At 47.4% G+C, this 27,398-nt stretch overlaps 1 protein-coding gene across 1 annotated transcript in view; it reads right to left on the reverse strand.

Moving 5' to 3' along the window:
- LOC107113601 (zinc finger protein 420-like) overlaps positions 1–27,191 on the reverse strand; it is a gene marked incomplete at its 3' end in the record, with an annotated part of 41,203 nt that extends 14,012 nt beyond the window's left edge. The window contains exons 1-5 of the mRNA XM_015414949.1: positions 27,075–27,191; positions 20,713–20,827; positions 19,663–19,852; positions 14,600–14,665; positions 9,484–11,214 (exon numbers count right to left, since the gene is read on the reverse strand). Of these exons, the coding sequence (XP_015270435.1) occupies positions 9,484–11,214; positions 14,600–14,665; positions 19,663–19,852; positions 20,713–20,827; positions 27,075–27,191 (2,219 nt within the window). The remainder of the gene's footprint in view (positions 1–9,483; positions 11,215–14,599; positions 14,666–19,662; positions 19,853–20,712; positions 20,828–27,074) is intronic.
- Between the last annotated feature and the right edge of the window lie 207 nt (positions 27,192–27,398).

The following is a 27,398-nucleotide window of genomic DNA, read 5'->3' on the forward strand; positions in this document are numbered from 1 at the left end:
CAATGCCATAGAGTCCAACCTCCAAAGCAGCCATTTTCTCCAGGGGAGCTGATCTCTGTCAGCTCGGGATCAGTTGTAGAAGAAGAAGAGGAGATTGGATTTATACCCTGCCCTTCACTGCCCAAAGGTGTCTCAGAGCGGCTTACACACTCCTTTCCCTTCCCCACCCCACAACAGACACCCTGGTAGGTGGGGCTGAGAGAGCTCTGACACACACTGCTCTTTTTCAAGGACAGCTGTGCCAGAGCTTGTGACTGACCCAAGGTCACATCAGCAGGTGCAAGTGGAGGAGTGGGGAACCAAACCCGGTTCTCCCAGATTAGAGTCCGCACACTTAACCACTACACCAGGAGATCCCCAGGCCCCACCTGGAGACTGGCAACCCTACCCCCCCCCAGCCCCTCTGAGCTCATCACCAGATCCTCCCCAGACGCTGAAGCAGAACCCGGGAAATGCAACTGTTGCTTCTCCAAGGGGCGGAGAGCAGGGAACATCCACCCGCCCGGTGCCTCTCTACGAAAGTGGACGCTACCCTGGGGTCTTCTGGCTCTCCCCCCGCCCCAAGCTAGGAAAGAAGCCGGGGTTTCTTCCCGGGGGGTGGGTGGGATCACAGATTCGAGAACATCGAGCTCTCCCGTCTTGCAGCAGAGATGAAGGCGAGCTGCCCGGTGCAGAGGAAAGGAGGGGCGCCCCAAGGAGAAGCCCTTCCCCCCAGGCTCTGCAGTGGGGCGACCCTCCCTCCCTCCCTCCCTCTCCCTCCTGGATCGGGCCCCGCCTCCTTCCCCTTGTCCCAGCCCCAGATGTCCCAGCCTCGCCTGACCCCCCGCCCCGGACTCACCGGAGAGGGGACGGGGCTGATGCCGCTTTGCACGCGGGAGCACGAGACCGGCCGCTTCCCCCGGTGCAAACGCCGGACAGGAAGAAAGCGGCCTCCCCACCGCCCTTTCCTGCCGGCCCTTCTAGGATTTCGGCCTCGCTGGCCTTCACATCTATAGGGGGTGGTGGCTGGGCCCCACAACCCCCCCCCCTTCTCTGCTGCCTCCAGTTCTCTCTCTTTCTCTCTGCAAAAAGGGCTTTTCTTTTTCCTCGAGAGCCACTCTGGTGTAGTGGTGAAGGGCAGGGACTCTACTCTGGGTGAACCGGGTTTGATTCTCCCGCGCCTCCACTGGCAGCTGCTGGATGACCTTGGGCAAGCCCTAGTTCTGTCAGAGCTGTTCTCTCAGCCCCACCCGCCAAACAGCGTGTCTCTTGTGGAGAGGGGAAGGGGAAGGGGCTTGGAAGCCGCTCTGAGACTCCGAGTGAAGGGCGGGGGGTATAAATCCAATCGCTTCTTGGAGCCACGGGAGGGGGGGGGATGGCCGGTGGGCTTTTGCTGGCTCTGGCTCTGTCCTTACCTTCTTAGGGGCATCACAAGGTTTTAGGCAGGGGTCCTCCTGGGGCCACAGGGGCTGTCCTCAGGGCTTCTTCCCATGACAGGAGGAGGACACATTTCTCTGTTTCCTGCTGGAAAGGCGGAGGTGGGTGGGGAGGATGAGCAAAGACCGCTCAGCACCCACACACACACCCTCTCTGTATCGGTCATTTGTGATTGTGAATGTTGCCTTCCACTCTTTTCTGAGTCTCTGCAGGATCCAGAGTCCCATTGGTGGTGATTTGATCTCAGCACAGATTCCGGTGGGTCGCCACGTTGGCCTGAAGCGGCAGAACAGAGTCTGAGTCCAGGGGCACCTTTCAGACCAACACAGTTTAATTCCGGGTATCAGCCTCCGTGTGCCCGCACACTTCTTCAGATACAAAGAGTGCCTTGCACACGCAGGCTTATACCTTGAATAAAACTTTGTTGGTCTTAAAGGTGCCGCTGGACCTCAGCTACACTGGGGCATCTTGGGCCCCCCCAACGTACCGCCAAGACCCCCGAGTTCCCATCCAGGCCACCCCCCCCCCAAAAAAATCCTTATTTATTTTTTACATGATGCGCCACACCACGCCATAGCCCTCACCAGTGTTCCCTCTAAGCTGTGGGGTCTTGTGGGTAAAAACTCTACTTTGTGAGCCTAGTGGCATTGAAGTTGTGAGCGAGCCATTTGGCTACTGCATAAATCAGTTTGCTCTGGAGCCACCCCTTCCTGAACTAAGACGAAAAGGTGTGAGCCGGAAGCTAAAGAACCGTGAGCTAGCTCATACTTACTCAGCTTAGAGGGAACACTGGCCCTCACCAAACCTGCCTGCTGGAGTCCCACCCCTGCCCTCATGCCGTGACACTACCTCCTGGCCGTGACCTTGCTGGCCAGCCCCGCCTTCCATTCCCACGCCCCCCGGATAGGATGCCACCAGATGAGGCACAGGAAAGAAGCAAAGTGGTGGCAGCGGCTGTGATGGGGTCTATCCGGCACACCTCCCCCCCCTCCTCTTGTCTTCGGCTCCTCCAGAGAAAAGCTCCGCGGACCCTCAGTCCGTCCTCCGTCCCTTGTGGTCCAAGGGAAAGCTTCAGGGCCAATTGGTCTGACTGCAGGAGAGGAAGGGAGGCGACCGGGCCGTACTCTGGACCGGTGTAGAGAGCCCAGGCTAGCCGGCCAGCAACCCTTCCTTGCTTGCTCCAGTTTCTGGATGCCTGCTTTCGCTCCGGGCTTAGGTGGCTCCACTCTGGGCAGCCGTGGCAGCAGCTCCGCCCTGGGTGTGTGTGGGTGCGTGGGTGGGGGGTGCCCCTGACTTATTTACAGGCCCTCAAATTTTAGAAATCCTGGCTACGGGCCTGCCCACGCACATCTAGGACCAGGCCTTGATGGTCTGATATTCAGTGTGTGTGTGTGTGGGGGGGGTGGTTGTGCATCTGAATCAGCAACGTATTCTTTGATGGGGCTGGAAGTGTGTGTGGGGGGGGGCTCACAGAGCCAAGGAAAGGGTTGTGACGCTGGAAGGGGGTGGGCTCACAGAGGATTGTCCGCCTCCCACTGGGGCTTCTGACATTTCCCAGAATTCGAATTGATCTACAACAGACAGCAGAAAATGGCTACCTGGCAGGGCGGACTCCAGGGCCTTATTCCCCTCAGGAGGTCTCAGTCCTCCCCAAACCCCTCCATCTCTAGGCTCTGCCTCCCCATATCTTCAGGTGTTTCCCACCCGGGGAGTTGACACCACCAGGCGGCTGGTCAGAGATGTTGTGAGAGGCAGTGCGCATGTGGACGCGTGGGGGGTCCTTGGGGCTCAGCCGGCTCCTGGGAAGCATAAGCTGCCACTTCTGGAGCTGCCAGTCCTCAGTGAGGCTGCCTGCTGGAAGGATCTGCCCATTGCTGAATCTTCCGTGTGCCAGAGGCTGATCCTAAAATGGATACTGATCTCCCGTCACCAGGGCCAACTCATACATTAGGTGCGGTAGGCACAGCGCCTAGGACCTACAATATTTTAGTGGCCCACAAAAAAGTTTTGATTTATCTTAAAATCAGGGGGGGGGGGGAGACTTTAGGACTCATGAAAATCCAATGAATTTTGGCAAAAACAGAAAACAAAATAAAATATTGACATATTTAAGGGCCAGGGCATTCTCAGCGGCAGCTCCGCGCTGGTGGAATGAGCTCCCGGAAGGAGCTCCCTTACCCCCATAAATCATTTAGTCCCGCGTGAATGAGTAACTGTAAATCGCTCAGAGCCAGCAAGCTCTGCAGGATTGAGCGATTAATAAATTGAAAAATTATTATATTATTATTATTATCAGGGCCCTGTGGGACCTTCTACAGTTCCGCAGGACCTGCAAGACGAAGCTCTTCCACCAGGCCTTTGACTAAGGAGCCACACCATACAAACCGTGGCCCTGACCCCAATATCAACACCAATATCAATACATCAGTATTAACATCATTACTAACAGCCTGATATAACCCAGACTATGATGGTAGCTGATTGCTATTCTGTCGGATGCTGCTCTTGCCCGCCATCGCACAAGAATTATTCCAGCACTAGCACTTTGTAATGTTTTTATGTTTATATTCCTATGATTTTATCTAAATCTGTTTTAGCTGTGTCATATCCTACGTAAGTTGCCCTGAGCCTACTATGCGGGGAGGGCGGGGTACAAATTAAATAAAGAAACAGTTAAGTTATATTAAAATAATTTTAATATTGAGGAGGTAGGGATGCAAGCCTCCTGGTGGGACCTGGGGATCCTTTGGAATTACAGCTCATCTCCAGGCCACAGAGAAAGGCTGAGGGATTTACATAAGAACATAAGAGAAGCCAATGTTTGATCAGGCCAATGGCCCATCCAGTCCAACACTGGATGGGCTATTGGCCTCATCAAACATTGCCAGGTGCCATCAGGAGATCCACCAGTGGGGCCAGGACACTAGAAGCCCTCCCACTGTTGCCCCCCCAAACACCAGGAATACAGTGCATCACTTGCCTCAGTCTGAGAGTTCCTATCTATACCTTGTGGCTAATAGCCACTGATGGACCTCTGCTCCATATGTTTATCTAATTCCCTCTTGAAGCTGTCCATGCTTGTAGCTGCCACCACCTCCTGTGGCAGTGAATTCCATGTGTTAATCACTCTTTGGGTGAAGCAGTACTTCCTTTTATCCGTTCTAACCCAACTGCTCAGCAATTTCATGGAGGTCCCACGAGTTCTTGTATTGTGAGAAAGGGAGAAAAGTTCTTCTTTCTCTACCTGCTCTATCCCATGCATAATCTTATAAACATCGATCATGTCGCCCACTCAGCCGTCGTTTCTCCAAGCTAAAGAGCCCCAAGTGCTTTAACCTTTCTTCATAGGGAAAGTGTTCCAACCCTTTTGTCATTCTAGTTGTCCTTTTCTGCACCCTTTCCAATACTATAATATCCCTTTTGAGGTGTGGTGACCAGAATTGCACACAGTATTCCAAATGAGGTCGCACCATTGATTTATAGAGGGGCATTATGATACTGGCTGATTTGTTTTCAATTCCCTTCCTAATAATCCCCGGCATAGCGTTGGCCTTTTTAAATTGCAGTTGCACACTGTCTCGACTTGGGAATGTTCAGTCTGTAGACAGGGAGGTTGAGGGGGGACATGATGGCTCTCTTGAAGTCTTTGAAAGGCTGTCGCTTAGAGGAGGGCAGGAAGCTGTTCCTATGCGCAGCAGAGGACAGAACTCATAAGAATGGAATTAATTCACAGGCAAGAAGGTACTGGCTGTATATGAGGAATTTTCTTTTACAGTCAGTAGTTCAGCAGTGGGATCAGCTGCCTCACGCGGTGGTGAGCCTCCCCCTCCCTGGCAGTCTTCAAGCAGCAGCTGGACGATCACTTGTCAGGGGCTCTCTAGGCTGATCCTGCATTGAGCACGGGGGTTGGACTAGATGGCCTGTATGGCCCCTTCCAACTCTTTGTGATTCTGATTCCCAAATAGGACTGGGTGTGTAAAGAAAATGATTTCTTAATTTCAAACGTTTGTTTAAACTTTGGCTCCGGCTTCATGCGGAGGCCTGTAATGAAACCTTCCCCAGTGACAAATGACAGCGACTTCTCCCCAGAGATAGAGATAGCTTGGAGAAGCACTGAGTGACTTTGTGAAATGGCTTACAGCGGTGGCTGATAAGAAAGGTTTTACTTTACCAATAAAGATAAAGGTTTTATTTTACCAATAAATATGTCAATAAGGAAGGCCGAGTGCCGAAGAATAGATTCTTTTGAACTATGGTGCTGGAGAAGACTCTTGAGAGTCCCTTGGACTGCAAGAAGATCAAATCAGTCAATCCTAAAAGAAATCAACCCTGACTGTTCCCTGGAAGGCCAGATAATGAAACTGAAGCTCAAATACTTTGGCCACCAAATGAGAAGGGAGCACTCACTGGAGAAGACCCTGATGCTGGGAAAGATTGAAGGTCAAAGAAGACGGGGACCACAAAGGATGAGATGGTTAGACAGTGTCATCGATGCAACGAACATGAAATTGAGCCAACTTCAGAGGACGGTGGAAGACCGGAAGGCCTGGCGTGATCTGGTCCATGGGGTCGTGAAGAGTCAGACTTGACTGTGCGACTGAACAACAACAAAAAATCATCTTGGTGCTGACCATTAGGCACATTCCAACTAATTAACCCTGTAACACCTGCATGTGGGAGTAACCGGAGGTTATAACGGCGGTATAACTTTCGGTTTTCCCATTGCCTTAAGTATTAGGGGCTGTAGATTATTATAGGATGTAAAGACTTATTCTGGGATGTAAAATCATTCTGGGATGCTTTTGCTTAGCAACCTGAATTGGCCCCTCATTGGGTAAAGGTCTAACTCTTTGAGAGACCTCTTTTTCTATAAAATACACCTTAGTTCAGTTTGAGCGTGTGGTCTGTGACTGCTGAGCCTAGAATGGTCCAGTAGTTCAGAACCAACCCAGCAATGGCATTCCATTTTGACTTTGCCTGGATGGGCGAAGACTTGAACAACTTGTATGCTGCACAACTGCATCTTGGTAACCGGGAAAGGTAACTTTGAAATTCTGCCTCATGTTAGCTAGTGCAGGATAAGCTAAGCTTTTGTTGTTCTTTGTTCCTTCACAAGTCATGTCTCATTTTTATAATTCTTCCACCTAAACAAACTAAAATATATTTGACTTTGATATTTTGTGTGGTGCCTGTCTCAACAAAACCTCAAAGCCTAAACCTGTGTGCCTTAGACCCTTGCCTGCAACTACCAAAAGCCTTTGCTTGTTTTGAGCTCAGGTGGCAGACATTCTGCAGAGCTGATCTTTTTTTGTAAAGTTTCACAGCTAGTCAGGAGGTCGGGTCTCTTCCTCCTGACCTGTTGGGAACCATAAAGAGACCTGGTGGCAGACTACCAAAGACCTTGTAAGAGTTTAGATACTCTCAGACTTGGCTGAGAAAAGCTAAGGTGGAGAGATGGGGCACGCTTCCCTCTCTCTTCCATAGCTAAAGAAAATTAAGAGCATTTGTTTAGCCTAAGAACCCTGTAAGGCCTTGACAGGGTGTGAGAGACGGATGGTGGTTTTTTTGTTGGAAGCAATATGGCAGCTGGGAGGGGAGGGAGGGTGTCTGAAGAGAGTGAATCACCTTCAAAATGGCCTGACCAAAACTGACCACCAAGAAAAGTCAGAGCGCTAAGCTAGAACTAGAGGCCAAACAGTGCCTGAAGCAGGAGAAGTTGTATTTGGCCTCTGTTGAAACTTTTAGAGACCACAGAAACCTAATTTGATGGAGTGTTAACTACTTACACATAACTACCTGGTCATTCGAATGGGAAAAAATGGTGTACCCAAGGCTGCAGTTTGGGGGGGGGGGAGCGGCTCAGGGGTAGAGGACCTGCTGGGCATGCAGAAGGTCCCAGGTGCAAAGCCGCTGCCAGTCTGAGCAGACAAGACTTGGCCTTGAGAGAGATCATGACGGCTGCCAGCTGGCCTGGAGAAAAACATCCCTTTCGAAGAGGCCTAGTGTGTGGAAACAGTCAGGGGAAGCTTTTCATGGCATGGATATGACATCCCATTATGTAAGCCTTTACTGTTACATGGATAGCCTGAATTGTAGAATGAGCCTGAGGCTTTAGTCACAAACTCCATAGACACTCACTATTCTAAAATTGATAGCCTGATTGGCTGCCGTTGTGCAATGGGCCAATCAGGGAAAACTATGTCTTTCGGAGGGAACAAACCTTATTGGTTTGTTCCCTCTGACAGGAGATGAAAAGTCTCTGGTTCGGGATGGCTCATCTCGGAGAGATGATGGGGTAGCTGTTGCTTTTCTACAGGGAGGTGGATTGGAATTGTCCACTGAGACTGTGGCTAGTGATATAGACTGCCTGACAGGGTCTTGAGGCAGCAAGAGGAAGGTTGTGGACTGCCTGACAGGGTCTCGAGGCAGCAAGAGGAAGGAAGCCTGATTGGCTGCCGTTGTGCAATGGACCAATCAGGGTAAACTGACTTTCGGAGGGAACAAACCCTATTGAGCCCAAGCACTCACTTATGATTGGACCTTACTGTTATAGGGGTGTGGTTTAGCCAGTTCCAAACTGTATATAAGATTGGTTGTTCTGTGTGTTGCTGTGATCTCTTCCAATAAACTGAAATCGCTGAAGAAAGAGCTGCCTGATCTTGAGTTAAAACCTAAAGGGACAGAGCCGGACTGTCTCAGACACTGGTCAACCAGTTCCTCTGAAGGGTCAACAACAGGGCATAGAGGCCAAAGGAACACTGGTTACCAGCCTCCAGGCAGGGCCTGGAATTTTCCTGGAATCACAAATGACCTGTTCCAACTACAGAGACTTGGGCTAAGATTCCTTTGCTCATGCCCCGCATAAATGCAGTAAATAAATAACAAATATAGCTGCAGATGAGGAACAGATAAAAGGTAGGATGGTGAATGGCTGAGAAGGAGAGAATAAGGCAGGGAAAGGGGAGAGGATATGGGGTTTGACAAGAGGAGGAAAAGAGGGAAGTGTGGTGGTGGAGGGTGAGGTGCCCCTCCAAATCCTTGAGGGCTTCCTACCATGTCAGCTGGCCTGGCCCAGTGGCTGGCCTCACACAACTGGGCCATAGGTTTCCCATAGGTGGCCCTGAGGAAGGACTGTTCTGATTGCTGGGATACCTTTAAACAAATCATGATTTATTTATAAAAGAACAAAATAGGTTTCTGGTTATTTTGAGCTGTTGTTGAAGAAAGGAACTTATAAATATAACTGACAAAGCTTGGCGTCACACACAGTCTCTGAAACACCAAAACTCAACTCTGACAGCCTTAGACACTCAGTCTAATCTCTCTGTCTCCTAGCCAAACAGGCTATACTCTCTCGCTGATAGCCACACAGGCTAAACTCTCTCGCTCATAGCTACACAGGCTAAACTCCAAAAAAAAATAATAATAATAAAAAAAATTCATTTCAAAAAAAAAAAAAATCTCTCTGTCTCCTAGCCAAACAGGCTAAACTCTCTCGCTGATAGCCACACAGGCTAAACTCTCTCGCTCATAGCCACACAGGCTAAACTCCAACTGCCTCCTCTGCCAAACCGACTCTCAACAACTCTCCACACTCATCTCTTCAAGAACACAGAATCACCTCAGAGACACCCCTCCTCCTATATTCTCAGTCATCAGCCAATCACATCCCATTTATCTCCCTCTATCACTCTCCTTACATTACTGCAGTCAAACTGAACATTTAAAAAACACAAACACGCACCAAAACATGAAATCATTCCTTTTTGTGCTTTTCTTTTGTGTGTGAAATTAGAGAAAAGTTCATTTCATGAGCTAAGCAGTTACATGGCTTCTACTTGTGTGGGTTCTTTGATGGTGTAGAAGATTTCCATGCTGAGTTAAACTCCACACTCTGAGCATTCAAAAGATTTGGCCTCTGTGTGGGATCTGTAACACCACTGAAGACAGCTACTGTTATCAATCTCTTACCACATTCTGAGAACTCAAAATGGTCCAGATGGGTTCTTCGGTACTGTTCAAGATGGCGACTCAAAAGGAATTTCTTGAAACACTCCAAGCACTTAAAGTTTCTCCCCTGTGTGGGTTCTTTGATGCTGTTGAAGATTGTCACTCCGACTGAATTTCTTTCCACACTCTGAGCATTCAAAAGGTTTCTCCAGTGTGTGAGTTATCTGATGCCGCTGAAGGTTACCACTGCTAATGAACTTCTTTCCACACCCTGAGCATTCAAAAGGTTTCTCCCCTGTGTGGGTTCTTTGGTGCAGCAGATGGTTAGAACTGTTCATGAACCTCTTTCCACAATGCGAGCATTCAAAAGGTTTCTCCCCAGTGTGGGTTCTTTGATGCTCTTCAAGATCGCCCCTCTGACTGTATTTCTTTCCACACTCTGAGCATTCAAAAGGTTTCTCCCCTGTGTGGGTTCTTTGGTGCAGCAGATGGTTAGAACTGTTCATGAACCTCTTTCCACAATGCGAGCATTCAAAAGGTTTCTCCCCAGTGTGGGTTCTTTGATGCTCTTCAAGATCGCCCCTCTGACTGTATTTCTTTCCACACTCTGAGCATTCAAAAGGTTTCTCCCCTGTGTGAGTTGTCTGATGCTGATGAAGGTTACGACTGCTTGTGAACCTCCGTCCACACTCTGAGCATTCAAAAGGTTTCTCCCCTGTGTGGGTTCTTCGGTGCAGCCGAAGACCGCCACTCTGTCTGAACCTCTTTCCACATTCTGAGCATTCAAAAGGTTTCTCCCCTGTGTGGGTTCTTTTATGGTCTTCAAGATTGCCTCTGTGATTGAATCTCTTTCCACACTCTGAGCATTCAAAGGGTTTTTCCCCTGTGTGTGTTCTTTGATGCTCTTGAAGACTGCCACTCCTACTGAATCTCTTTCCACACTCTAAGCATTCAAAAGGTTTCTCACCTGTGTGGGTTCTTTGATGCACCTGAAGAGTGCTACTCTGACTGAACCTACTTCCGCACTCTGAGCATTCAAAAGGTTTCTCCCCTGTGTGGGTTCTTTGGTGCACCAGACGGTGAGAACTGCTCATGAACCTCTTTCCACAATCTGAGCATTCAAAAGGTTTCTCCCCTGTGTGAGTTGTCTGATGCTGCTGAAAGTTACCACTGCTCATGAACCTCTTACCACACTCTGAGCATTCAAAAGATTTCTCCCCTGTGTGGGTTCTTTGATGCACTTCAAGATGGCCTCTCCTACTGAATCTTTTTCCACACTCTGAACATTCAAAAGGTTTCTCCCCTGTGTGGGTTCTTTGATGCTGTTCAAGATGGCCTCTCCTACTGAATCTCTTTCCACACTCTGAACATTCAAAAGGTTTCTCCCCTGTGTGGGTTCTTTGATGCAGTTGAAGATCGCCACTCCTACTGAATCTCTTTCCACACTCTGAGCATTCAAAAGGTTTCTCCCCTGTGTGAGTTGTCTGATGCTGATGAAAGTTACCACTGCTCCTGAACCTCTTTCCACACTCTGAGCATGCAAAAGGTTTTTCCCCTGTGTGGATTCTTTGGTGCAGCTGAAGAGTGCCACTCTGTATGAACCTCTTTCCACATTCTGAGCATTCAAAAGGTTTCTCCCCTGTGTGGGTCCTTTGATGCTCTTCAAGATTGAACCTCCAACTGTATTTCTTTCCACACTCTGAGCATTCAAAAGGTTTCTCCCCTGTGTGGGTTCTTTGATGGTCTTCAAGATTGCCCCTGTGTCGGAACCTCTTTCCACATTCTGAGCATTCAAAAGGTTTCTCCCCTGTGTGGGTTCTTCGATGTTGTTTTAGACTGCAACTCTGACTGAATTTCTTTCCACAGTCTGAGCATTCAAAAGGTTTCTCACCTCTGTGTGTTCTTTGGTCTACAAAGAGCTGTGATCTACTTCTGAAATACTTTCCATATGGAATTGATTTACTTGCTTTCATTCTCCTGTGCTTTGTAAACTGTACACTATGCTTTCTTCCATCTCTCTTCTCTACCAGATGACTGCCTTTCTTTCTCCTTGGTCTGCCTAGATTCCTGACTTTTTCTTTCAAGTCTTCCTTTTTAACTCTATCTGACATTTGCTGATGAAGTTCCTCACCCTCCTCATTTGTCTGCTCATCTTCTGCTGGAGTAAAGAGAGAAATCCTGTTAGCACCTGGGAGGACTGGATGGTAGGGTCCAAATGCATCTATATGACTGCCGAAGGAAAGGACTGATGGTCCTTTGGCCTCGTTCAGCTTGGCTAGTTCTAACCACCCCTCCACCTTTCCCCAGAATATCTAATATTTAAGGGTACTTCAACTCCTCAAGAGCCACAGCTAAGCTCTTCCCAGAAGGAGCCTCTGATCCTCCAGATTTCAGGCCCGCAGAAGTAGGGTCCAAAGTCATCTATGTGACTGCCATAGGAAAGGACTGATGGTCCTTTGGCCTCGTCCACCTTGGCCAATCCTAACCACCCCTACACCTTTCCCCAGAATATCTAGTATTTAAGGATACTTCAGCTCCTCAAGAGCTACAACTGAGCTTTTCCGAGAAGGAGCTTCTGAGCCTCCAGATTTCAGGCCCCCAGAAGGACTCCTTCCCTTCTTATGTAGAGGACTTTATGAATGCACCAAACAAAACATTACATAGAACTGAGCAAGAAATCTCCATGGCTACTCCTTGCCTGTTCCTGTGACATAACCGTGAAGGCTACTCACTCTCAGCCAGCTCATTTGGGAAGGAAATATGCTCTTGGTATCCTCTTGAGGAACTCTCCTGCCATTCTTCGGATGCAAGGCCATTGCCTGTCTGCTTCAAAGTCTCTCTTATACTTCTGGTTTCTATCGCAGAGAGAGAAAGAGAAAGAAAGTGATCATTCTTATATGGGGAAGGAAAGAAACTCAGGAGTAAGAATTCTTTTGGAAGGAAGGAACCATGGACAAGATAAAAAATCACAATGCCAACCACTATAAGGGGGATGGATCTGTGAAGGAAAGCACCCTAGATCCCCCAAGGGTTAAGGTGATTATTAAGTGGCTACAGCTAAAATACTTATGCTGCAATAAGAGGTGCTGTCCAATATCAATTTTTTCATGTTTTAGACAAAACAGCTTTTGTGTTTTTCTCTTGCTGAGCTGAAGAAACTGCTTTGGGTCTGACATGCGGTGTTCATGATTTGAGTCTCCCTGGAGCTAACATCTTTTTCAGGGCCAGACTGCAGAATGTAGTAATTAGTTAATTGTGAGAACCTGTATTCAGTTCTGCAACCAGGAGGGAGGGGGGGGATTGGGAAGGTGCCGGCAGCCTCTAGAAGATTCCGTCAAGGAGGACCCTTGATTGGGCGTTAGGCTACAGCTGGAATACTTATGCTGCAACAAGAGCTGCTGTCCAATATCAAATCTTTCATGTTTTAGACAGAACAGTTAGCTTTTTTGTTTTTCTCTTGCTGAGCTGAAGAAACTGTGCTGCTTTGCGATATCTTATTTTAAAGCTTTAATAAACATTTATATATTGACTTCCTGTTTATGCAGCAGCATTGTCCGTCTCGTCTTGGAGAAGCTCCAGAGAAGTGCCAAACTGGCCCACTTTGGGGGGGATCTAGAGGACTCTACCCAAGGAGGCTCCTGGAGGGGGCCTCTGAAAGTGGGGTGCATTTTTGGGTCACTCCTCTGAGTTAGTCTGGGAGTAGAGAGACCCAAAGACAGCCTCAATCACCTGGTGGGTACAGCTGCCATTCAGGCTCTCAGGTGTGTGCAACGGAATGACTTAAAGGGAAAAGAAGAAAGAGAACCTGCCTGCAATCTTCTCAAGAGTGGACTGTGAGTTATAACTAAAGGTTTAAAGGTTTCCCCTCCCTATCTGGTTGTAATCAATACCATTACAGAAGGAAAACTGGAGGAGGAAGTGGGGAGTGAGAGACAGTGTCTAAAGCCCTTTTTTCCCTCTGTCTCTTTTTACTTGGATTTACTCTTCGCTCTTGGGTTGTTGTTTTTCCTGGGACTGGGAAAGGCAGGGCTGGAACTGAGAGTATTGTCACTGGGGATTAAGAAGCTGTAATTATAAACTGGAAGCTGTATTTTTATTTAATTTTGTTGCATTATATATTTTGAGAATACTGGCTCTTTTGATCTGGAGAAGATTTGGGCTATTCCCTTTTCTTTTAAGGATTACTAGGAAGCTGACTTTGATTTGTTGGACTTTATTTGGTTGGAATATAAAAGAAGAAATTTGGATTTCCTTTGCTATTGGATTTGGACCTGGCTTCTTCTTCTTTTCTTTTCTTTTTTAACTTACCCTTGGAATATTTTGGGACTTAATCAAACTGGAACTGGAACGTTGCCTTTTCTTCTTAGTGGCTAAACTGCAAGACTGAGAGAATTAGACTGAGATTTGGAGGACTGGAAAGGGAATTGGAAATTTCTGTTGAATGTGAAAACAGTTTCAAATTGTTTTGGCTTGCAAAGGAGAAGCACAATTTGTTGGGGTTACTGAGAAGAACACAGGAACAGCTGAAGAGACCTGTAACTTATCATTCTTTTTAAAAGAGGTGTCCAGAGAATTTTTCTGATTAATGTTTTATATAAATTGATATAAACTAGTAGAATAACCAAAGTGAAAGTGTTTGGGGAGACTGGACTGGACGATATTTATTATACTGAGTCTTATTTGATATTTGATATTGGCTTTTTCCATTGTCAGTTGAAATACAGAATCTGGTAAGATAGAAAATAAAGGGGGAGTGGGAAATAGTAAAGATGTTGGGTGATTAACAATTTTTTTTTTTAAGTTGTGAATATGAGCTAAGGAACTAAGGAACTAAGGAAACCACACCCCCAACATCTGCAGCAGCATCGCCTACTGCACAGACTAAGCCACTGGGAGCTATGCTGACACTGGAATCATTGAAAGACCTTAAAAATGATTTGCCAGCTGTTTTTCAAACTAGCCTGAGTCAAACTCAGAATGATATGCAAGCTAAATTCCATTCAAGTTTAAGCCAGGTGCAGAATGACTTGCAAGACAGGCTTAAGTCAGGTGTTGACGGCCTTAACACAACTCACAGATCAAATGAAGAATCCGAATATAGAGACTGGAGAGGGAAAAGTTAAAGTGGTTGATTTCAACAAACAATTAATAGAAAAGAAGAAGGAAACAACAGGGGTGGCACAGCCAGCCAAAAAAGCTGAAGAGACATAATTGATGAACAGGATGGACATACAGCAGGTGACTGTCTTGGACTCGCTGCTCCAACTGGAAATGGATGTGCTGAGATTTCAGAATGTGCCTGACAAAAAGGAGAGGAGCTAATCAGAGTTATGGCAGAAGGATGGGAAGATTTCTTGGGGGTCGGATATGAAGAAATGGAGAGTTCTTATATGGAGCTAACTCTGCTTATGCAAGGAAGAATAATCTTCCAAGGGAAGTACATCTGAAATTTACTAAGAAGACAATCAGAGATAGTGTATGGAAAGAAGCACAGAATAATACTCTTAAAATACAATACAAGGAAATAAAGATTGTAAGAGAAATTCCTTGGAAAGTGAGACAAAGAAGGAAAGAATATACATTTTTTACTTCTAAATTTACAGCAAATTCAATTACTCCAGAAGGAATTTTCTTCATGTTTGAAGGTCAAAGATTCAGATTGGACTCCATTTTTAAGGCAAAAGACTTTTTGGATCATTATGGAACTCTCCTATGATAGGGAGAAACAAAGAAGGCAAAAACAAAAGCCTCAACAACAGAAAAAGAAGATGAAGCATCAGCCTACTCAACAACTTCGGATTAAGAACTTGAGGTTAGTACATCCAAAAAATCATCTATAGAAGGAAGGCCACAAAGAATGGCAACAAGAAATAGAAATGGTAGTAATAAGAATTGATCATAATGGATTCACCAACAATCAAGATATTTTCGGCAAATGTAAATGGACTAAATTTACCTGAGAAAAGACGAAAGACATTTAAACAATTTAAGAAGATAGATGTGGATATTGTACGTCTGCAGGAAACACATATTAGATGTAAAGATGAACATTATCTGGTCAATAAGAAACATGGTAAGTTATTTACTGCTTCGGACAAAGTAAAGAAAAGAGGAATAGCTGTCTATGTGAAAGAAAAACTGAAACCTGCTTTGGTATCTTCATTAGAAAATGGAAGACTTCTTCTACTTGAAATAGATATTAGACACAGGAAAAATCTATTGGTGGTAATATATGCACCGAATGAATCGCAGGGGAAATTTTTTGAAACGGTGAAGGAAACTATAACAAAATATGACTACATGATTATTTCTATGGTTGGAAATTTTAATTCTGTTTTTGATCAAGGCCTAGCCAGGAAAATTATTAAGAAGATTAAATTTTCTAAAGGCTTACTTCCAAGATCTTTTTTAGAATTGGCTGAAGAATACACACTGATTGATGTTTGGAGAACTAGAAACCCGACTGGAAAATACTATATACTTTTTATTCTGATAGACATAAATCTTCATCCAAAATTGATATGTGTTGCATTACATCAAATCTCTTTCAGGAAGTTGAAGATATCGATATTATGCCACACACCTTTGCAGATCACAACCCACTATTACTGAAGAATAAATATAATCCAAAAAAATTTAACTGGAGGTTGAATACAGAATGACTTAAAAATGGACACTTTTTAGAGATGGCTAAGAAAGAAATAAAGACTTTTTTCCAACAAAATATGAATGAAGAAACATCGATGAAGATAGTTTGGGATGCAAGTAAAACCTTTTTTAGAGGACTGGCAATTAGGTCTGTGGCAGGAAAGAAAAGAGAAAGAATGAAAACATTCCAAGATATATTGAATGCTATTCAGAATAAAGAGTAAGAATTAAAACTGGATCTTTTAAATGAGTAGTTAAAGATGAAGATCAGAATACTCCAGCATTAACTTAATTTACTCTTATCAGAAGAAATGACAAAAAACATTACATTTGTTAAACAGGATTATTTTGAAAATGCTAATAAACTGGGAAGACGGTTGGCTCATAATTTAAGAAAAGATAAAGAGAAAAGGATGATATATTCCATGTATGATAAAGATAGAAAAGAAGAATTTTCTAGGAATGGATTAAAGGAAATAATTCAAGACTTTTACACGCAACTATATAAAAGAGTGGACATTTCCAAGGAAATCCAGAAACAGTATTTATGTGAACAGGACTGACCCACACTATCAGAAGAAGGCAGAAAAATATTGAATGATCCCATAACAATGATGGAAATTATGGAGGCTATTAAGAATATAATATAAATAAAGCATTGGGTCCAGATGGACTCCCAGCTGAATACTAAAAAATATTTGAAGATGTTTTATTGCTCCCATATAAAACTGTAATTTCATCTGTAATAGAAGAAATGGGAGCACTGGAATCTTGGACTGAAGCAATTATATCATTGATTCATAAGGAAGAAACAGATCCTAAAGACGAATAGAGGAATAGAGGGAATGCTCATTAAGTTTGCACACGATACTAAATTCAGAGGGGTAGCACATACAGTAGAAGACAAGAGTCAGGATACAGGATGATCTTGACAGGCTCGAAAACTGGGCGAAGACAAATAAAATGAATTTTAACTGGGATAAATGTAAAGTTTTGCATTTAGGTAGGAAAAATCAAATGCATAATTATAGGATGGGAAGACTTGTCTTGGCAGTACTATGTGCGAAAAGGATCCAGGGGTCTTAGTATGTCACCAGTGTGATGCGGTAGCTAAAACATCAAATCCTGTTTTGGGCTGTATCAACAGAAGTATAGTGTCCAGATCATGCGAAGTGATGGTATTGCTTTACTCTGCTCTGGTTAGACCTCACCTAGAGTATTGTGTTCAGTTTGGGGCACCACAATTCAAGAAGGATATAGACAAGGTGGAACGTGCCCAGAGGAGAGCAACAAAGACGGTGAGGGATCTGGAGAACACGTCCTATCGGGAAAGGGTAAAGGAGCTGGGTATGTTTAGTCCGGAGAGGAGACGACTCGGAGGTGATATGATCAACATCTTCAAGTGCGTGAAGGGCTGTCACACAGAGGATGGTACGAAATTGTTTTCTGTTGCCCCAGAAGGTCAGACCAGAACCAACAGGTTGAAATTCAATCTAAAGTATTTTTGGCTAAACATTAGGAAGAACTTCCTGACAGTTATATTGTTTCCTTAGTGGAACAGGCTTCCTTCGGAGGTGGTGGGCTCTCCTTCTTTGGAGGTTTTCGAAGAGGCTAGATGGCCATCTGACAGCAATGATGCTGCTGTGAATTTAGGCAGATCACGAGAGGGAGGGCAGGAACATCAGTGCTTAGTTCTTGTGGCCCTTTTTTACACACCCAGGGAAATGCTGATCGCCACTTTGGGGTCAGGAAACAGACTGTCGAGACAGTGTGTGACTGCAATAAAAAAGGCCAATGCTATGCTGGGGATTATTAGGGTAGTGAAAACAGCTCAGCCAATATCATAATGCCCCTATATAAATCAATGGTGCAACCTCATTTGGAATACTGTGTGCAGTTCTGGTCACCACACCTTAAAAAGGATATTATAGTTTGGGAAAAAGTGCAGAAAAGGGCAACTCGAATGATAAAAGGGTTGGAACACTTTCTCTATGAAAAAAGGTTAAAGTGTTTAGGGCTCTTTAGCTTGGAGAAACGACGACTGAGAGGTGACATGATTGAGGCTTATAAGATTATGCATGGGATAGAGCAGGTGGGGAAAGAGGTACTTTTCTCCCTTTCTCACAATACTCCATGGGCACTCCATGAAATTGCTGAGCGGTCGGGTTAAAACGGATAAAAGGAAGTTCTTCTTCACCCAAAAAGTGATTAACACATGGAATTCACTGCCACAGGAAGTGGTGGCGGCCAATGTTCCCTCTAAGCTGTGGAGTCTTGTGAGCAAAAGTTCTACTTTGTGAGCTACTGGCATTATTGGTTCTTTGGGGGCGGGTTCAACAATGGGAGGGCTTCTAATGTTCTGGCCCCACTGGTGGACCTCCTGATGGCACCTGAGAGCCAGTTTGTTGTAGTGGTTAAGTGCGCGGACTCTAATCTGGGAGAACCGGGTTTGATTCCCCACTCCTCCACTTGCACCTGCTGATGTGACCTTGGGTCAGTCACAAGTTCTGGCACAGCTGTTCCTGAAAGAGCAGTTTCTGTCTGCGCTCTCTCAGCCCCACCCACCTCACAGGGTGTCTGTTGTGGGGAGGGAAAGGAGTTTGTAAGCCGCTTTGAGACTCCAAGTGAAGGGCGTGGTACAAATCCAATCTCTTCTTCTTCACCTGGTATTTCTGGCCACTGTGTGACACAGAGTGTTGGACTGGATGGGCCTTTGGCCTGATCCAACATGGGCATCTCTTATGTTTTTATTTTCTTCAGGCCACTTTGGCCAGGGATCCTGGAGGTTTTGGGTTTTTTTCTGCCATCTTCTGGGCATGGAACAGGGGTTACTGGGTGTGTGTGTGTGGGGGGGAGGAATTTGTGAATTTCCTGCCTTGTGCAGGGGCTTGGACTAGATGACCCTGGAGGTCCCCTCCCACTCTGTGATTCTGTGATTCTAACCCCTCCCTTTAGCTCCCCCCCCCACTTCCAAGCTCGGAACGAAGGGGAGGGAAACTGACCGGTTTTAATGGCTGGTTGGCTCCAAAGTCCTCACCCATAAATGGGTGAACTTCACACTGCTTACCTACCTGAAAAAAGCTGATTTTTTTGGCCTTTATTTCGGCCAGCTATAGCGGTAGCTGAATCAGATTAGATAATCTAATCTGCATTTTTCAGGTATTTATTCGGCTCAGTACATACAGACCGCAAACCCGTAGCCAGGACACCTTTCCTGGCTTGGGTGATGGCCACAACACTGGCCTCAGTGGCCCCTGGGCATGTACACACACATGAACACAGGAAGCTGTCTTCTGCTGGATGATACCATTGGGTCCATTGAAGTCAGTCTGACCACAGCTTATAAGGGTCTCAGGCAGAGGTCTTTCACCTCACCTCCTACCCGATCCTTTTAACTGGAGGTGCTGCCAAGGTTTGAACCTGGGACCTTCTGCATGCCAGTGAGCCACAGCCCCTCCCCAAGTAGTGGGGCAGGCCTCAAAACGGTATATTGCTATTCAATGTTTTGACTAATTCCTCATCACCATGACAGTAATTCACACCTCTGGAACCTATGAAAGATCCTTACCCAGGAAGGCCACATTCCCATAGTTCTCCAGCATGACTTCCCTGTACAGAGCTCTTTGTCCCGGATCCAGCAGGGCCCACTCCGCCTCAGTGAAATAGATGGACACCTCCTCATAGGAAAAGGGGCACTGGAAGAAAAAGCAGATCCCCTCGTCAGAGATCTCGCCAGGCAGAGATTGCACACTGGAATGGAGTAGCCTGGCAACGCACAGGATGGAAGGCAGGGTATGGGTAAAGGGAACGGCATTCGGAGGATCTTTCGCTTGGATAACTTGTAGAAACAGAAAGGGGAAAAAGCAACCCTTGAGAGAGGAGGAGGGACCAAGGAGGTGCTGGCTTCTTTGTTCCCTGCTTCAGACGCACCCTTCCCAGGGTTGTGAAAGCTTGCCCTGGGTACACTCATGAAATTTTTAACACTTTTTACTAAATTCTTGGAGAGGCAGAAGAGAAGCACCAGGTACCTATGAGCCTCGGAGGTTACAAGTGTTTCCAGGACATTTCAGAATTCTGTGAGACTTTTGTCTGGCCTTCGGGGAGGGAGAGAGTGGGGTGGAAATGACGTCGCATGACACATCAGCGTTACATTTGGTCCAGAGCCCAGTCGTGAGTATAGCACATCTGGAACCTCTGGGGTACTATCAATGAACTTTCAGAGCGTCTGTTGTCATGGTAACGTCAGAAACGGGTTTTCAGCCAGACGCCACATCAAGATGGCATCACATTTACCCCAAGCCCACCCTGAAGCCCTTCCCCAAAACTCTGGCGGGGGTGCCAGTCCACAACCTGCCATCCCTACTCCAGCACCGTATTTCCGAAAGTGGCCCGCCAGATGCCCCTGTAAGCACGGGCACAGAAGTCAAATCTTCCCATGATTATTGCCCAGGTTTGTCAACCTTTTCTCTTTTAAATGACTTTGAATTCCTCTTATGGAAGGAAGGTGAGACATGAACATTTTAATTAATGGGAGGAATCGCCTTCAATGAATGTGTCTAATTCCCCTCTGAGAGGAATCACAGTTAGTGGACACTGAGTGCCACAAATCAACTCTGTATTTCTTTTCCTGACCTGAACTCTCTACCCATCCAACTCATGGGGGTGTCCCAAACACATCCAGGCACAAAGAGTCCTTACCGCAGGAGAGGGCATCTTGGGCACCCTCCAGGGCCTGCGCCCTCTGCCCTTCCTCCAAGGAAGCTCCTCCCGCCTCAGGGAATGTCGCTTCTGTCTCCAGGGATGGTGCCCACATCTGAAACGACAGCGAGGGAGAGGGGTAAGAGATGGAATGGAAAAGAGAACAAGGAATGGATCCTATGGTGGGACACTCTTCCAGGGGAGATCAGGGCCCTGCGGGATTTGGTAGAATTCTGCAGGGCCTGCTAAACAGAGTTGTTCCACCGGGCAGGTGGTTGAGGGCAGGACCGGGCCCCCAGCTGATAGGCTACAGCTAGTTTTGGCCCCCTCCTCCTTTCCCTCTCCCCGTGCTTCCCCCCCTTCTCGAGATGTCTGTATGTTGCCCCTCTGCATGAGCCGTTCGCCATCTTGAATTTTATAGTAATTCTCTTCTTGGTTTTTATTGTATTTATTGACTGATTGAATTGTATGTAATATTTTAGAAGGTTTTAAATTGTGTATCTATAAACTGTTGTCATCTGCGCTGAACTGGTTTCGGGGAGAGCAGGTTGTAAATTAATTAAATAAGTAAAATACATACAGGCTTCCACCTCCATGGCATCTCCATGGTATGTCCTTGGCTCCTACATCACACCCCCACTTGCGTGTGGGGGTCAGCGCTCTTCCGTGGTACGTGCGCCATTCCCAAAGCCGTCTTCGTAGACCACACTTCTTCAGGATTGGTAAATACAGCCTCTCCCAAAATCTATTCCCTGCTCATTCCTATTCTTCTTAGTTAGCTTTGCATGCGTGCTTAAAGAGTGTCTTTGTGTGTAAGTTTGCTTGTTGCATTTCCCTTCATTGAACATCTGCCTGATTTATTTGAGTTTTTCTAAACAAACAATCCCTGTATACATAGACGCCAATTGCCCCAATTAAATAAGAGACACCTGGGTGACAGCTGCCCCATTCCCAGACTCTGCACCCTTCCATCAGCAGACCTGGTAAGTGATCTGGAGGAATAAGAACTTCTCTAGTAGAAGAGACTACTTAAGGAGGCCGTGAAGTCTCCCATTTGGATGATTAACACTTGGACAGATGTCTGGCAGGGAACCTTTTGGAGAAGGCCAGATATCATTGCTTAAATAGCACATATCTGGAGGGAATCCCCTCACCTGTTCTGCCTGCCTCTTCTCCTCTGCCTGACTCAGGAGGAAACCTTCGGCCAGGGCCACCGCCTGGGAACTGGTCTCCGGCCCACATCCTCTGACCCAGCACTGCGTTTCCTGGGGCAGGATGGCCAGGAACTGCTCCAGGATCACCAGGTCCAGAATCTGCTTCTTGGTGCTTCTCTCCGGCTTCAGCCACTGGCTGCAAAGTCCATGGAGCTGGCTGCAAACCTCTCGGGGACCATCGGCCTCATGGTAGTGGAATTGCCGGAAGCGTCGGCAATGTAACTCTGAGATTGCACTGAGCTGATTGTGGATATCTGGCATCCAGCTTTTGAAGAATTCAGCACCACTCCCACCAGGGCTGGGATGGGGGTCTTTCCTTGCTGTCTTGCCAGTTCCAGGTCTTTCCGGGTTCTGCTCTTCCATCTCTTCCCCCTTCTCTTGGGTCACCTCTGACTGTGTAAAGGTCCCTTTAGTCACACTGCTATGCAGCAAGCCTTCTCTCCTGTGTGTGTATGAGGGTGGAGAGACACAGACAGTTACATGGAAAATCAAACAGAATGGAGATTCACCACTGAGAATCACACACCTTCATATGCTCAGGAGACAGATAAGAATTGCCTTGTTGAATCAGAACAAAAGGGCTTCTTGTGGTTCACAGAACAGGTTTAATATCATTTTTCTTTATTAAAAACCTAGCTATTTTAGATATGCCTCCGTGTTTTTTCTTTTTCTTTTTAAAAAAGTTAAGTGTCTTTCTTTGGCTCTTTTAGAATGTTAACAAGCTAACCTTTGACTACATTGGCTCAGTCCGTCCTAGGGGCTAAAGGTAAACCCCAAAAGGATAAGAGGGCCACGGTGACCCCATTACCATTGTAGTAATCTCTTCGACAGGCCAGAAGCGTTAGGGAAGACAGGGCAGGGGCAGGAGTGTGTCTGTGGGAAGACCGAGCACCTGAGGTCGGGAGAGAAAGGCAGGAAGGCTTCCGGTGAGATTTGGCTCAAGAATCTTGAGGCGCAGAAATGCTCCCTCTGGGCATCTGTTGTGTGGCAGTGGACCTCCTACTCTGTGGGAATTCCTCTGGCTTCCACCCTTGCTTAACTCTGCCAGGATATTTGTCCTTAAAGCAAATAATAACAAGGCCCCAGAACTTTCTCCTTTCAAGGGAAACAAACCCCGGTAAACAGTATCCCTTGGAGCTTCTTTCCCATTGAAGAAGAAGGGTGGATATAACAAGTCTTTCGGCCAAAGAGGAATCAGAATTTTCTCCTGGCCCCAGATTCCAACTCGCCCTGACAGGAGGACCATTTTCCAGAGTCCACCCTGTTGTGGGAACAAGCCTAAGATCCGCCCTTGAACAGCTTTGGATGGCTACGATGACCGTCACTGCTGCCTTGTGGCATCAGCAAAGCGGAAACGATTGAGCATATTCTACTAGGCTGTGAGTACTATCCCCCCCCCCCCATTATACTTGCTTGCGCCAGATTTTTGGCCGCAGCCTTTAAAATCCGTAAAGAAAACGTTGAGGAGTGACACAGATGATCTTACAGCTGCTTGTACTTCTCAATTCTTGAAAGACTAACTTATCTGTTCCTTTAATACACTTGTACTTTTCTGTCAAAGCTGTTCTCTCAAGGACAGTTCCGGAAAGTGGTCTTTCAGCCCCACCTACCTCACAGGGTGTCTGTTGTGGGGAGGGGAAGGGAAAGGGGCTTCTAAGCCGCTCTGAGACTCCAAGTGAAGGGCGGGCTAGAAATCCAATCACTTCTCTTCTTCTTCTTCTATTTAATTATTTTTAAATTAACGACTGGGTACTCAGTGTATGGTGTCCAACTTAGTTCCTAATTGATCTGTGCTGGTTACGTACCGGAATAAACTACTGATTGATTGACTGGTGTCCTGCTGGAGATGGTTACTGGGAGGGTGGAACAACCAAAATGCTTGACATTCGGGCCATCCAATCAGCATGAAGGATTCATCCCATCTGATCCCACCTGGGACTCCTTTCTGGCCCTCCTAATCACCAAAAGGTGAGCTTTGTATTCATACGATCACCTTGTGAGGCCTGATCCTCTCCATTTTTTTGTATTTTTAAGTCTCCTGGTCTCCTGACTATAAACACCACACACCAAGAAGGAAATAACACACTCATTATAGGACTAAACAAGCCAGCCATTTTACAATTAGTTCATTCATCAGAAACGCAGAATCCCTCCTCTGAGCTTCATACCCAGTGGCAGGTTCACAGGTTATTAAAACAGATACACAAGAAAAGGTATTAGTTCAAGCACAAATGTCTATGAAGGAAGTCAGGGTTAGCCAGACATGACTTACCACATCATTCATACTACTTGAACGCGCACCTTATTTGCACCCCAGTCATAAAGGATGGGAAGAGAGGATCAAATTATGGCAAGGTAGCGATCATTTGGGGCTGCGGTGGCTCAGAGGTTAAGACGCTGAGTTGCAGACCGGAAAGTCGGTAGCTCGGCAGTTCGAGACCTGAGTGCGGTGGAGTGAGCTCCCATCACTGGTCCCAGCTCCTGCCAACCTAGCAGTTCGAAAACAAGAAATTGCAAGGAGATAAATAGGTACACCACTTCGGTGGGAAGGTAACAGTGTTCAGAGCCTCAGCGTTTAGTCACGCTTGCCACATGACCACGGAGAAGTCTTCGGACAGTGCTGGCTCTTCAGCTTGGAAACAGAGATGAGCACAGCTAGCTCACAGTTTTTTAGCCTCCGGCTCACACATTTTTGTCTCCGCTCAGGAAGGAGGGCTCTATAGCAAACTAATTTATGCGGTAGCCAAATCGCTGGCTCACAACTTTCATGCCAGTAGCTCACAAAGTAGAATTTTTGGTCACAAGACTCCACCGCTTAGAGGGAGCATTAGTGCAGACCCCCCCCCTTTCCACCCCCCAAACCCCTCTGAAAGGGAAAGAAGCCGGGGGTTTCTTGGGGGGGGGGCAAAGATTCAGGAACATCGAGCTGCCCGTGCTGCAGCAGGGAGGGAGGCGAGCCACCATCTCCCCTCTTCGGGAGGAGAGCCTCCTTTTCTCCCCTGGGAGCTCCTTGCTCTCCGCTCGGGGCTTGGCCCTCCTGGAGGATTTCCCATCCTCTGCAAACGCGGCCGTTGGTTCCAGACTCGCTCCATGCACAGACACACACACCCCCCCCCTGGACTGGGGCCCCCACCGCAGACTCCTCTGCCTGGAAGGAGGGGGTGGGGGAATATACCCCCCCCCCCACGATTCCTGCGCCTGAGCCAGCCGCTTGCCCGGGAGAGGACGTGCCCGGGCCGGCAGTGTTCCCTCTAAGCCGAGTTATTGTGAGCTAGCTCAGTTTTTTAGCCTCCAGCTCACACATTTTTGTCCTAGCTCAGGAAGGAGGGCTCCAGAGCAAGCTAATGTATTCAGTAGCCAAATTGCTCGCTCACAACTTTACTGCCAGTAGCCAGTGCTGGATTTACGCATAAGCTAAATAAGCTACAGCTTAGGGCCTCGCAATCTGCTGGGGCCTCAAATAAGAACACAATATAAAAATGCTTTCAAATATTAAAAAGGCGTATATATTTTAAATTTTTCTGAGACCAGCTGATGTAATTTAAAACAGTAGGGGGCCTCTGGGTTTTGTATAGCTTAGGGCCTCAGCAAGTCTAAATCCGGCCCTGCCAGTAGCTCACAAAGGAGAATTTTTGCTCACAAGACTCCACAGCTTAGAGGGAACATTGGCCCCCGGGTCTGTCTCCAACGCTCCCCGCCCCGTCCGGAGAAGCCCAAAGGAGAAACCGACCCCCCCCCAGGCTCCGCAGTGGGGCGGCCCTCCCTCCTTCTCCTGGATCGGGCCCCGCCTCCTTCCCCTTCCCCCAGCCCACCACCCTCTGAAGAGGGTGCAGTGCCCAGCCCCAGATGTCCCAGCCTCGTCTCACCCCCCCCCCCTCCGACTCACCGGAGAGGTTACGGGTCTGATGCCGCTTTGCACGGGGGAGACCAAGAAACGCCGCTTCCCCAGGGGCAGACCCCGGACGGGAAGAAAGTGGCCACCCCACCCACCCCCTTTCCTGGCGGCCCTTCTAGGATTTCGGCCGCTGACCTTCCTGTCTGGGGCGGAGTGTGCCCCCCCCCTTTCTCGCAGCCCTCCTAAACACAGCACTAAACAAACAACACAGCACTAAACAAACAATAGTACTGCAAAAAGCACTGGGATGCATTACAGGCACTCCAGAATAATATCTTAGAAGTGAAAACAGGGAACTCTTGCACTTTTATTAACCCTTTCTAGGCCAAAATGCCTCCGGAATGGCCCCCAACAGGCACTAAACAAACAATAGTACCTCAAAAAACAGTGGCATGCATTACAGGCACTCCAGAACAGTATTCTAGAAGTGAAAACATGGAACTCTCTGTAATGTATCCATCTCAGACCTCGTGCGGTCATGCCAAGCGGCTGAGCTTCACTCTCAGTAACAATGGGACAAGCGGATCCGAGCCGGCACCTATCGGCAGGCTAGGTGCCTACGTAACTCTCGGCCACTGTAAATAGCCAATCACTTGGGTGTGGGTGTGTTTTGGGTGCGGGGTTGTGCACATATAAACCAGCCTGCGAGCTGGTTACTCTTGTCTTGTTCCGAGCTGAAATAAAGTATGAGAGCTGAAATCACTAGTGAGTCTCAGTACTTTTAACTGGCGACGAAGGGTGGGATTCTAACTCCCAGGAACAGCGACCCGGACGAAGACGCATCGAGCCCCAACGCCGAGACTGCCACAAGCCGCTCCACTTTGCACCCTGGTTCTCTGGTAGCTGCTCACCGCTCCGCTCTATTGTGTAGTGGGTTGACCGCGTGGCTAGGCCCACTCAGCTCCCATAACATGGTGCACGCTTGACTCTTACACAACTAAGACAAAGACAAACGGCCAGGAGGCCAACTATATACATATCCAGGGGATACCCCTGAATCCCATTGGGAGGTTCGAACTTCCCTCCCCGTTTCTATTGGCTCCCTGCTGGAGAGACCAAGAGACCAGTTCCCATTGTCCACCCAGGGTCAAGCCCTGGGTGCTCGCTGGCCCCTGGGTGCTCGCTGGCCCCACCTGGCGGACACCTTGCTAAACCAGTTCCTTTTGGGTCTCCGGGAACCCAAACTCGGGAGGAAACTGGTGAGCCAGGACAACCTGGACCTAGACAAGGCGCTCAGGGAGGCTGCGGCCTACGAGACGGCGCACCAAGACCGCCGTGTGCGGGCGGTCCATTGCACTCAAGCAACGCTCGAGTCGGACGACTCCGAGAACGAAGAAGTGCTCCAGCTCCGCCGCTATTCCTCCCAGCATCATCGGCCAAAGCCTCCTGTGTATCGTCCCAATGCGGCAGCTGTGGGGAAGCGCACAAACGCGGGGGTTGCTGCTTCAGGCTGTTCCGGAGGCATTTTTGCCTGGAAAGGGTTAATAAAAGTGCGATAGTTCCGTGTTTTCACTTCTAGACTATTGTTCTGGAGTGCCTGTAATGCATCCCAGTGCTTTTTGCAGTACTATTGTGTG

Source organism: Gekko japonicus, unplaced genomic scaffold (genome assembly GCF_001447785.1).
Source record: "Gekko japonicus isolate JY-2015 unplaced genomic scaffold, Gekko_japonicus_V1.1 scaffold3532, whole genome shotgun sequence".
NCBI classification, from domain to species: domain Eukaryota; kingdom Metazoa; phylum Chordata; class Lepidosauria; order Squamata; family Gekkonidae; genus Gekko; species Gekko japonicus.